At 46.2% G+C, this 11,611-nt stretch overlaps 2 protein-coding genes across 3 annotated transcripts in view; one reads left to right on the forward strand and one right to left on the reverse strand.

The window, feature by feature from the left end:
* The window catches only part of ZMAT2 (zinc finger matrin-type 2), a 30,445-nt gene extending 30,334 nt beyond the window's left edge, over positions 1 to 111 (reverse strand). The window contains exon 1 of the mRNA XM_019534773.1: positions 4 to 111. Coding sequence (XP_019390318.1) covers positions 4 to 21 — 18 coding nt within the window. The 5' untranslated portion in view covers positions 22 to 111. The remainder of the gene's footprint in view (positions 1 to 3) is intronic.
* An 80-nt stretch (positions 112 to 191) lies between these two features.
* On the forward strand, positions 192 to 10,933 carry LOC109309892 (histidine--tRNA ligase, cytoplasmic-like). Of its 2 annotated transcripts, none has more exons than XM_019534771.1 (13): positions 192 to 414; positions 1,227 to 1,316; positions 1,716 to 1,835; positions 2,184 to 2,279; positions 4,947 to 5,072; positions 5,885 to 5,992; positions 6,219 to 6,317; positions 6,549 to 6,642; positions 6,968 to 7,095; positions 7,199 to 7,441; positions 8,858 to 8,974; positions 9,314 to 9,460; positions 9,986 to 10,933. In XM_019534771.1, the coding sequence occupies exons 1-13, from the start codon at positions 331 to 333 to the stop codon at positions 10,040 to 10,042; spliced, it is 1,509 nt and encodes a 502-aa protein (XP_019390316.1). In that variant the 5' UTR covers positions 192 to 330; the 3' UTR covers positions 10,043 to 10,933. The 2 variants fall into 2 exon arrangements, with proteins under 2 accessions (XP_019390316.1, XP_019390315.1); XM_019534770.1 differs by lacking the exon at positions 192 to 414 and adding an exon at positions 432 to 599.
* Positions 10,934 to 11,611: the final 678 nt, after the last annotated feature.

The raw sequence follows: 11,611 nt of genomic DNA on the forward strand, positions 1-11,611 counted from the left end.
TACCCCGCTGCCCGACGCCATCTCCAGCGCGAGGGAACAAGGAGCCGGAAGTCCTCCACAGCCGGCGAGTAGCCCCGGCCGCGCGCGGCGTCGGCTTCCGTGACGGAAGTGACGGTAGCGGAAGTGACTTCTCTAAGCCTAAGCCTGGGCTTCTAGCCCTGCTGAGGAAGGAGCTGGTGCTGGGGGTGCGAGGCGGTGCTGCGCGGGAGCCTGGGCCCGGCCGGGCCGGGAGGGGATGTTCCGCGCGCCGCCTCGTGTCCCAGCAGGCTGCGAGCGGCCCCGCCCGCCCGGAGCCCCCTGTGAGCAGCGCGGGTCTGGCCGAGCGGAGCTATGAGCGGGCTCCGCCGTACGGCGGCGCCGGCCTGGACGTTGCTCCGCGCCCTGCGCGCCTTCTCCGCTCGGCCCCGGGACCGGGTGAGTGCTGAGGGTTTGAGAACTGAAGGGCGATGCCGGGCGAGAGCAGGGGATCGTCAAGCCCAGGCAGCTCACAGCACAGCGCAGGGTCCCGAGCTACATCCACAGTCAGGGCTGCAGCATCCGCCCCGCGGAGATCCCCACAGGTCTGGAAATTTGGCGGCAGGGAAAAAGTGGTAACACAGGTACTTGTTGCTTTCCTCCTGCCAAATTTCGGGACCAGGGGGGAGGTCTGCAAGCTCAATGAAACACCCCTGTGTGCTGTATAGCACCTGTGTTCAAGATGTGCAGGGCTTGCTCCAGATGTGCAGGGCTTGACCTAGCAGCTGGATCCCTCCCCTACCCCTCCCTGTCTGTGGACTGGCCCCCTACTGCTCATCCAGCTCACAGGCCAAAAGGTTGGGCACCACTAATCCAGTTGGTGCTAATGGCATTTATTTTGGATAATTAGGAAATGCTGAGTCTGGTTTAGGGGCTTGCTAGTTTATCAAAAAAGACAGAGTAAAGACACTTCTTTATTATGGAATTATTATATAGCAACTGCTCCCTGATTCTTGGTCCTTGCAGCTCAGTCCAGCATAGCACACATGTTGGAGCCTTAATAATATTTAAGACCACACATGTGAGAGAACCTGATAAAGCCAAGACCTGAATTTCAGTGGAGCTTCTAATAGTAAGGAAACTTACTACAGGCATAGTAATGTCTTCCAGCTGAGTTGTCATCTTGCCATCTCTCTCCATACTGCAACAGCTGGCTCTTGTAGGTCAGCATTAGGCTTTTTTTTTATCGTCAGCCTTGTCTCTGTTCCCAGATAGTAGAAACTGTGGGAAAGCTCCTACAGACAAAGGCACAGCTGGAAACTGAAGAAGGGAAAAAGAGCTTCGTTCCTAAAACCCCCAAGGTAATGGCTTGTCTCCTTCACAGATCTGGGTCTGTCCCAAGTTGCTTCCTTTTCTAATAATCCTATCTCATTTCCTTTGATTGCACTTGGATTGGTGCTTCCACCATTGAAAGAGATCTTCCTTTTTCAGACCTACATTGTGCAGTTTCTTGCAGGGTACCCTCAGCTCCAGCTTCTCAGCTGTAAAGCTCTTCTCCTGTTCTATTCCTTCTTTGTGGTTGACTCTTACACCAAGGAATCATCAGTTTTAAATCCTAGTTGTTCCTTGTCATGAACTTTTCGTTACTATTTTGAATAGCCACCACAGCTGGCAGCTGCATGGATGTTGGCTGATCTGTGACATTAGGATACTTCGGTTTTTTAACACTTCACCCATTTTTTGTTGGGTTTGGCTTTCAGGGCACCCAGGACTTCAGCCCAAAGCAGATGGCCATCCGGGAGAAAGTCTTCAGCACCATCATCAACTGTTTCAAGCGTCATGGGGCTGAGGTCATTGACACCCCTGTGTTTGAATTGACAGTGAGTGCAAGGATGGCAAGTTTAACATCGGGAAGTGTTTGATTGTGCATCACTGATGCAAGTCAGATGGGATCCTTGGCTCTGTAGTTTTGTTTCCATTTAATTTTTGGTGTGTTAAGGGGTAGCAGCTGAATTAATTGTAACTTTAGGGACAGGTGCCTTGACTAATGCCTCAGCTATAAGTAGTGCCCAAGGAAAGAGAACTCATTCTGTAGTGAAACTGGAGAGGGCTTGGATCTGATCTTGGAAAGTCAGGCTCAAGGGACTCTGCTTCTGGGAACAGCTTGCTGCTGGATTCTACTCCTGGGCCTTGGCTCTTGTACCTGACAATTGTCTTTTTTTCTCTAGGAAACTCTGACTGGGAAGTATGGAGAAGACTCAAAGCTCATTTATGATCTGAAAGATCAGGGGGGTGAGCTGCTTTCCCTTCGCTATGACCTCACTGTATCCTGCCAGAGTTCCTACTGTGAGAGAGATCCATTTTAGGGCAGGGGTGGAGGGAGAGGAGAAGAGGGGGGAGTTGCAGGTATTTTAGGCACTGGTGGAGGGTGGAAAAAAGGGGCAGGAGGATGCAAGTTAGAAAGGAGCTTGCGTTTGTCATCTTCACCTTGTATACAGTGACAGCTTGTCCTTGTCATGATCGTCTCCTTTCATCCATGCTCCTGCAGTTCCTGCCTCTGACTAGTTCAAGCCCCCAGCCTTTAACATTCTGGCAGGTGCACAAGCCCCACTTTTGCCCCACTCCATAGTTTTCCTTTTATTCTTAACTAGGTGTTTATACTTCCATTATCATACTGTGTCTAGCCAGACTTGGCTCAGAGGAGAAGTTTTATTTTTTAGATACTGAAAGACTTATGACCAGGGGTTGTCAGGCTTTTACTAGGGCAAGACAATGTTACAAGCATTGCCAAGTCTCTGCCCCTCTGCAGCAAAGTAAGCTCAAATGTTGTAGAACAGCAAGTTCTGCAGCTGAGGGGAGTACTGCAGAGTCGAGGGGTAGCACAGCACAGCTCTGAGACACCAATCCACTGTACTGGATTGGACCCCTGCATCACACTTCACAAGCCATAGGTTGCCAATCCTTAGTTTTAAAAAACAACACTGATCCTTAAAAAACAATGAGATGTGTCTAATAAGCATCTTCTAACTCAGCACTAAAGCTGTTATATGGTTACTGTAAAATCAAAGAACTAAGTCATGAAAGCAAAGTTTCACTTTAGCAAAACACAGTTACTCAGATGGATCAAACAGTAGTAAAAGTGTACTCTGGCATGGTGCTGGAATGCACTTCAAATATAAGATCTGATCACAAACAAATATCTTTTTTTAACAATACCATTTAATAAAAAACTTTTTGACTTTTTTTTATTCTCATTACTTATACTACATGTCAACTAATTCTGTTCATATGCATTTTAAGTCTATATGCATCAATTATGTTTAAAATATGCATCATCCCCTTATCCACTCCTTGTTTTCACTAACATCCACATTCTGTGAGCAATTAGCTTACATTTACTAAAAATCTTTTGGACTATTCAAAATCATCTGCAGGGAAGTTTCATAGTTGGTAGAGTCAGAAGGGACCTGAGCAGATCATCAAGTCCAACCCCTGCCATGGGTAGGAAAGAATGCTGGGCTCAAATGACCCCGGCTAGGTGATTATCTAGCCTCCTTTAGAAGACCCCCAGGGTAGGAGTGAGCATCACTTTCCTTGGAAGTTGGTTCTAGATCCTAGCTGCCCTGACTGTGAAGTAGCGCCTCCTGATATCTAGCCTGAATCTACACTCCGTCAACTTATGGACATTATTCCTTGTTACTCCTGGTAGTGCTCAGGGGAACAGGGACTCTCCCATTGCCTGTTGGTCCCCCTTGGCCAGTTTATAGACGGCCACCAGATCACCTCTCAGCTTTCTCTTCTGGAGGCTGAACAGGTTCAGGTCCCATAGCCTCCCCTCATAGGGCCTGCCTTGCTGCCCCGATCATACAAGTGGCCCTCCTCTGCACCCTCTCGATGCTGGCCACATCCCTCCTGAAGTGTGTACTCCAACTGTGGCCTGACCAGTGTTGCATAGAGGGGGAAGATCACCTCCTTGGACCTGTTTGTGATGCATCTGTGGATGCATGACAAGGTGCGGTCAGCCTTCCTGACCGCATCCTCACATTGGCGGCCCATGTTCATCTTGGAATCAGTAATGACTCCAAGATCCTTTTCTGCCTCTGCACTGATGAGAAGGGAGTTCCCCAGCTTGTAGGTATGTTGCTGGTTCTTCCTCCTCACGTGCAATATCTTGCACTTGTCAGTATTGAAACCCATCCTGTTCTCATCCATGCATCCCTGTAACCTGTCCAAATCTAGTTGCAGCCTGTCCCTCTCCTCTAGCATGCCCACTTCTCCCCACATCTCAGTGTTATCTGCGAATTTGAACAAGGTGCTTTTCACCCCCTCGTCCAAGTCGCTGATGAAGGTGTTGAACAGTGCGATCTAAGCCAAAATTCACTTTTTTTCATAGAAGCTGTATGGTTGCTCCAGCGTTCCCTATAGACATTGTTCCTTATCTCTTCCTACTCTCTTGACCCCCTTCCCTGCACTCATCTGGCCCTAGCTTCCTTCCTTTCCCTCCATGCAACTTCCTATTCTTAGGGGAAGAGCCGTTGTCGTACTTACTGGTACTAAATAGATCCTCCATGTAGAACCTCTGTCTCGCTCTGATTCTCCATCTCTGTTCAGACTGCACACCAAGGTATCTTTATTCCATGAGGTGTCCACCTTAGTATGGGGTAGATGTCCATAGATTCCATAGATGTCTACCCATCTAATTATCTATTTAATCTAGTTTGTATTGGAGCTAAATCATCAAAAGCCAGGAAGACCCAGCAGAGGAGCTGTGTTTTTTCAGCATTATTGTTAGTGAGATTAATTGAAAAGTGGTTACACAAGCCCTGATTTCCCTGCCCGGAAGAATATTTTGCAGTACTTTACATTAGCCTGACACTTACTGTAAAGTTATGTTGTATTGGCCTGGCAGTTGCCTACACAGCAGTAAGTCTGGGTGGCTGCAGGTCTTGGGAGATGCTCTCCAGTTTCCATCCTTAACCCTTTGTTCTCAGGTGCCCTTTGCTCGTTATTTGGCCATGAACAAAATCACCAACATTAAACGCTACCACATTGCTAAAGTTTACAGGAGGGATAACCCAGTCATGACGAGGGGCCGCTACCGGGAGTTCTGCCAGTGTGTGAGTAGCCATGGCTAGAGGAGCAGGGTGTTTGAGCCAGTCTACAGTTTAGGAATGAGAGGCTGTGTGTGAGTCTGGGATCCTGATCCTTCAATGAACTGCAGGGGAGAGAGGGGAAGAAGAGAGCTCCATTTATGTCTGGGTATGTTATGTTAAAATGTCAGGCAGTAAAAGGACATGTTAATGAAACCCTTGTTTTATTGTTACAGTGTTAAACAGTTAAGCCTGGTTGGAGGTGTATGTCAAGTTATTGTTGGTTTACACCCATTCCAATTCCCATTAGAAATTTCTTAATTTTCTATTGGAAGCTTATCTCAGTGGGAGGTATGTGGTTATCCAGTGTATCAGTTTCTCCTCATTCCTTGTAGAAGCCAAGAGGACTTTTTTTTTCCTCCCTGTGAATACATTATTTGGCTTTTGGGTTGGTTTTTTGTTTGTTTGTTTGCTTGCTTGTTTGTTTTGGGAGGGAGATTTTCTTTAAAGCATTCGACATTGGCTGTGTATAGAGACTGAAGTTTGGCTGAACTGTGTTGGTTTTCCTGACGGTACTTAAAAAATTTGCAGTCTTTGTGGTCCTTCTAGAGCCTTAATTCCAGGTAGTATGTACTAGGGTGTTTTTTCAAATTTTTCTAGGCTTTTTTTTGTTAACTCCCCCATAAACCAGTTATGTAACAGGCTGAGTGAGAGAACTTGGAGCTGAGGCCTCTGCACTGAAGGCTTGATGTTCCAAGTGTGGGATGGGCAGATTACATCGGGGATGTCCTAGCTGGGCAGTAGTGCCTGGATTCTCACTGCTTTTGCTCACTTGTCAGGATTTTGACATTGCTGGCCAGTGTGACCCTATGATTCCTGATGCTGAGTGTCTGAAGATCATACATGAGATCCTGTCTGCCCTCCAACTTGGGAATTTTCTCATTAAGGTAAAGAAGAGTTAGGTTGCTTTTGTATGTCTGGTCCTGCCCAAGCCAGAATGTACCTGCAGAGCCGTTCATCACCTTCACCACTGTGCCCTAGAGAAAACGGGGCCTATGAAGGAATGGTGAGGAGAATCCAATAACCAGCCTGAGAAGTTGAGCTGGACTAGCTGCAACTTCCTGGGGATTCTCCACAAAGTTCCTATTGAGAGTAACTGACTGTTTCTTCCAGGTCAATGACCGGCGTATTCTGAGTGGGGTATTTGCAGCTTGTGGGGTTCCAGAGAGCAAATTACAAGCTGCTTGCTCTACCGTGGATAAACTGAACAAGGTAAAGCTCCTCAGTCCTAGTGGCCAGGCACTGACTGCTGCCTACTACTTCCCAGGTCCTGTACCATGCAGTGTTCTCCCCATTCCTGCCAGTCTTGCTGCAGGAAAGCCTTTTGAATTTGTGGCTTGCATAGGCCTGGAATGGTGAAGCTTGTAAAAGGGTTTTGCTTGCCACAAAGTGCAACAGCTTTAGCCTGGGAGCTATGACTGAAACTTTCATCTTGCTCCACAGATGACATGGGAGGACGTGAAGAACGAGATGGTTGGAGAGAAGGGGCTTGCACCTGAGGCTGCAGATCACATTGGGGAATATGTTCAACTCCGTGGTAAATCGTGTGGAATCTTGCCCCAGTGCTTGGGCACCCAGGCCAGCAGGGAATGCTGTGGGTCATATCACCCACTCAGCAGCCACTCAAACTTGCTCAGCTGCAGCACAAGGAGGGTCAGCATTTTGCAGACCCTGGGTTGCCACTTTCTTGGCCTACCTGAATGTGGCTGGCCCTCCCTTGAGGGGAAATGAAGATGTATAAGGCCAGAGGAGTAAGCAGGTAGCTGTGAACTGTCCTGGGTAGAGCGAGTCCTAGGAGCTCTGGCCAGGCAGTCTTACCGTTTTTGCCTGGTAGGTTTCAGTTGTGAGTCCTGTTTTTGCAGGTGGGCTGGACCTGATTGAACAGCTGCTCCAGGACCCAAGACTCTCCCAGAACAAGCTGGCTGGGGAGGGGCTGAGAGACATGAAGCTGTTGTTTGAGTACCTGATGCTATTTGGCATCGTAGATAAGGTGACTGGAGGCAGGGGAAAAAGAGGGATGCTGTGAACCTGGCTGAGTGGCCTTGAACATTTCTGGTTGTGCCCAGTAACGGAATTCTCTTTCTGTTGCACAGATCTCCTTTGACCTGAGTTTGGCCCGGGGTCTTAATTATTATACAGGGGTGATCTACGAAGCTGTCCTGATCCAGCAGCAGAATGACCATGTGAAGGAACTGGTTGATGTTGGTAGTGTGGTTGGAGGCGGCCGCTACGATGGGCTGGTGGGGATGTTTGATTCCAAGAAGAAAAAAGTGCCCTGCGTGGGCTTTAGCATTGGAATAGAACGGATCTTTTCCATTATGAACTGTAAAGCGGAGGTAAGTGCTGCTGTGCCTTACTTGGAAATTAAAATTCAATGTAGTGACCTTCTATGAAAACTTTCTTTCATGTGACCTGGTACGTGATTAAATGGGAAAGCTTATTGCTGACTCCCCTATAACTGCTGTTCTGTTCTCCTGAGTAATTCTCCCACAAGTTGTTAATTGTTTTTACTGTAATCCCCTTCCACATCCACTACAGGCTTTCCAGTTTCTACAACTGTGGTTATCCATGTTTTTAGATCTGAGGCACCCCTTCATAAACCCTCAGTACACATGAGGTATCCCTTGGAACACTCCAGCTCTTTAGTTTTTGCTTGTTTTGTCTATAGAATAATAATAGAGCAATTCTGTTGCAAATAACTCAAACCAGAGTAAGTCAGAGTTTTTGACATTGTAGATTCCTGTTCCAAAACTCTCAATCTATATTGTGAATCATGTTTGCACACCTAACAGTGCTAACATGGCACCTTCTGGCACTCTTGAAAGGATCTCAAAGCACCCCAGAGTGCCATGACACACTGGCTGAGAATCACTGGTATACAGAAAATGAGGCATTGCCTGCCTTCAGAACACAGCCCTGATCAGCGGGGACCAATCAATGCAGTAAAAGAAGCCATTGCCTCTTGTTACAAAAAGTGGAAGATCTGTAGTGCATGAGGAAACCCTTGAGCCATTCAGTCACAAGAAGAGCATCCTATCCTTGATGTGGCCACAGGTTTCTTGTGTGACGCTGGACCAGTCACCTGGAAGTTTTTCCAGGAGTCTGCTATAGCAGACCTGGATAACAGACAGTGAGTTTTTATCCTGGCTCTGCCAGTCACTTATTCTGTGGCTTAGATAAAGTTTCCTGTGCTCATTTGTCTGTGAAGTATTTATCTCCTAGATGTTGTGAAAATAAACTTTGGGAGTTGTGAAGCCCAGATTGTAGTGAGCTTCTCAAAAAAACACACAAACCTACAGAGAAACTATTAATTCATGTTAAAAGTTGGGTGATGTATTGTATATGAAGCATAGACATTGTACAGAGAGGATCAGAACAACTGTTGAACAGATCCTCATGCCAGATCCATCCCATGGAACGTTGGGAATATTTAGATAAAAATAGCAAATGATTTAAAAATTGCATCATAATCCATGTGCAGAAGGCAGCCTAGTTACAGTTGCATAGGCAACCTTTACTCTTGCCCTTCCACGTTTGCACAAACTTGACTTTCCTCAGTAACATTCTTTGAAAAGTGATTTTTCTCATATTCCCCCTTGCTTATACTGTGTTAAGAAAGGGGTAGTATTCTCCAATGATGGGTCAAGGAACAAATGGGAAGCCTCTGTTTGGTACCTCAGAACCTCTAGTTTTGTATGTTATGAGATGTTTCCATTAGTCTCATTCAGTTTGATAACTGTCCATGTTCTTAGGCTTCCAAAGAAAAGATTCGAACAACTGAAACACAGGTGCTGGTGGCAGCTCCACAGAAGCACTTCCTTGCTGCAAGAATGAAGCTTATCTCTGAACTTTGGGATGCTGGGATCAAGGTATGAGTCAGCAGTTAGATTGGCCCAGTTGGGTTTGTTAAAGTCGGTCCTGAATGATGAGTTGGGAGAGAGAGTCTCTACAGAGATGGGACACAACAAGATCAGATCCACCAATCTGTTGATGATTGGCTCTGGGCCAGAGGCAGGCATGAAAAAGGCAGGCTACTGCTGGTACAGAGGCTCCAGGAAACATCTGTACTGCTAAGGGAAACAGAGTCCATGGAGTTTCAAGCCTCTTGTTCTGCTTCTGGGTCCCATCAGGAGCAGGAACGGACTTTGTGTAAGTTCCTGAATGGACCCCCACACCCCATTTAACACTTTGCCTTTGTTTCCCTCTAGGCAGAGATGCTATACAGAGAGAACCCCAAGCTGCTGAAGCAGCTGCATTACTGTGAGGATACAGGCATCCCTCTTGCTGCCATCATAGGTGAGCAGGAGCTGAAGGATGGAGTCGTCAAGTTGCGAGATGTAGCTACTAGGCAAGAGGTGAGGACACTTGCTTGTCAGAGTTGGGTTAGGGGAGTCCAAAGGATGCTTCAGAAATCCACTTATTGTAAGAGTTCTAAACATTCTCTTGGGCTGTTAAGGTCTAGTTGGTAGTTCTGGCTTGCACTACAGATCTTAATTTATCTGCTGCCAGACATGAATACATCAGCTTTACAAGTTGGTCTGAAGATTTTAGGAAGCTTTCCTCATGGTTATTTGTCACTGATACTTTCTGAATAATCTAATCCTTTCCCAAGGGCATAGGAAGCTCTAAGCACCTCAGCATAATTCTTTCCCCTGCCCCCTCCTTGGTGATCATAGAGTATGTCCTTAGGAAGAGTAAGGAGGCAGGATTAGATGAGCAGAAAGAATACATAGAGCAGAGTGCTGCAGAGGGACAACAGAGGAGAAGCCTGTGTGGCTGCCTGGGAAAGATTGGACCTCTTGAAGCGAGTTGGGAGCATTGGACAGCTCCTCTGGGATACATGTATCACTGTTACCACTTTCTTCCTGTTTCCTTTGTAGGTTGATATCCCAAGACACAAGCTTCTTGAGGAGATTAGGAGAAGGTTGGAGCCCTAGAGCTGTCCACAGCAGCTTGACTCACAGGAGCATTTTGGGGCTGCATGAATTTTTTTCAAGCAATTGGAGCATCTGGATCCCTGAACTGATTGAGTGTCACCTGGACAAGTCCTTGAGGATCTGAGCCGTGCCATCTGGGCAGACATCTGGCCACCTTTTATTGTGCTGAGATTAATTTGTCTGTACCAAATCACGGAGCTGGGAAATCTCAGCTTGTGGAGAACACACAAGTTACAAAGGCACAGAGTATATTACTACGTAGTTAATGCTCTTGGGTAAATTAACCCAAGGAGTGCGTCTGTTTAATGCATATTCAGTGTCATGATTCAGCTCATTGGTCCCATCAGAAGTCATGCTACAAATTTTAAGATAAATTATTTTTGCCATAACACAAAAGGTTTAACCAGCTGTTCAGGAACACAGAAGGAATTTGCAGCTTCTCATTCCTGTACAATGGCCAAATGCCTTTACAAGATGATGTACTGATTTGTGTGCTCAAAAGTAATTTTGTATGCATTATCAGATATCTGGAACTTCCATGAAAACATAACCTTTAAGGGGCCCTGTAATCACTCAAAGGTTAGTTCCCTGGTCTGTATTTTGGCTACCCCGCAGTTTATGGCGGAAGTAGCTCGTTTCTGCTAGTTTTGTACATGAAGGAAGTGGGTGGCCACTGCTTTCCAGAATACAATAAAATGACTGTTTCTCAGATATTCTTTAATCTCCCTGTGTTTAGCCCAAGATTCAGTTTGGTGTGGACTGTTGGCTTTTTGCATCACAATAGCCATATACCTCCTCAGAAGGCAAAGCTGCTTTTTGAGCTTAATGATCTTCAGTCTTATCTCTGGCGCATTCTAAAGTAAATGAGAATGAAGCTGTGCTGCACTGTTACCAAGACCTGGGTTTCTATCCAAACTGAAAAGTGATATAAATAGATACACCAGGTTGTCAAGCATCTGTGACAGCTGTTTCCATCTGTCATGAAATAGTAATATGCTACACTTGAGTTTACTGGCACTTGAATGGATAGCTGACTGGGATTTATTTTCAGTTGTAAAAGAAAGTTTCCCTGGCTGGCTAGAGTTCAGAATACTGTGTTTCTTTTCAGAAGCAGGACCATTTTCAAATGAATAAACCTGCGTAGTGGCTTTAACTTATATGTCTGCATGAGATGCAAGCTAAACCAAAAAAAGGCACCCTATATAAGGGTATCTATTGAAACACAGGGGTTACATTCACAGGTCATGCTGCTGTTCATAATAAGAAACTTTTCCCAGGTAGATGAGGTCTGCCATGATTTGGGGCCTAGTGCACTTGTGTCCTCTCAGGTCTCTGGGTGGAATCACTGTTTTCCCTTCCTTAGACCAGGTGCTGCACCATTATGTTGGATACCAGTGGTTCTTACTGTAGGTCTGACTGGCTTCAAGTGCTTAACAGTTCCTTTGGGGAGCCCCAAACTGCTGCCTTAAAATTATTATGTTTGCCCATGGAAACAACATATTTCAGAAAACAAAGTTAAAACAAAATGCCTGGTTCATATAGGGACCTCATCCTCATGGGATGTCTGAC

The sequence above is a fragment of the Crocodylus porosus genome, unplaced genomic scaffold, assembly GCF_001723895.1.
Source record: "Crocodylus porosus isolate Cpor-Errol unplaced genomic scaffold, CroPor_comp1, whole genome shotgun sequence".
NCBI lineage: Eukaryota > Metazoa > Chordata > Crocodylia > Crocodylidae > Crocodylus > Crocodylus porosus.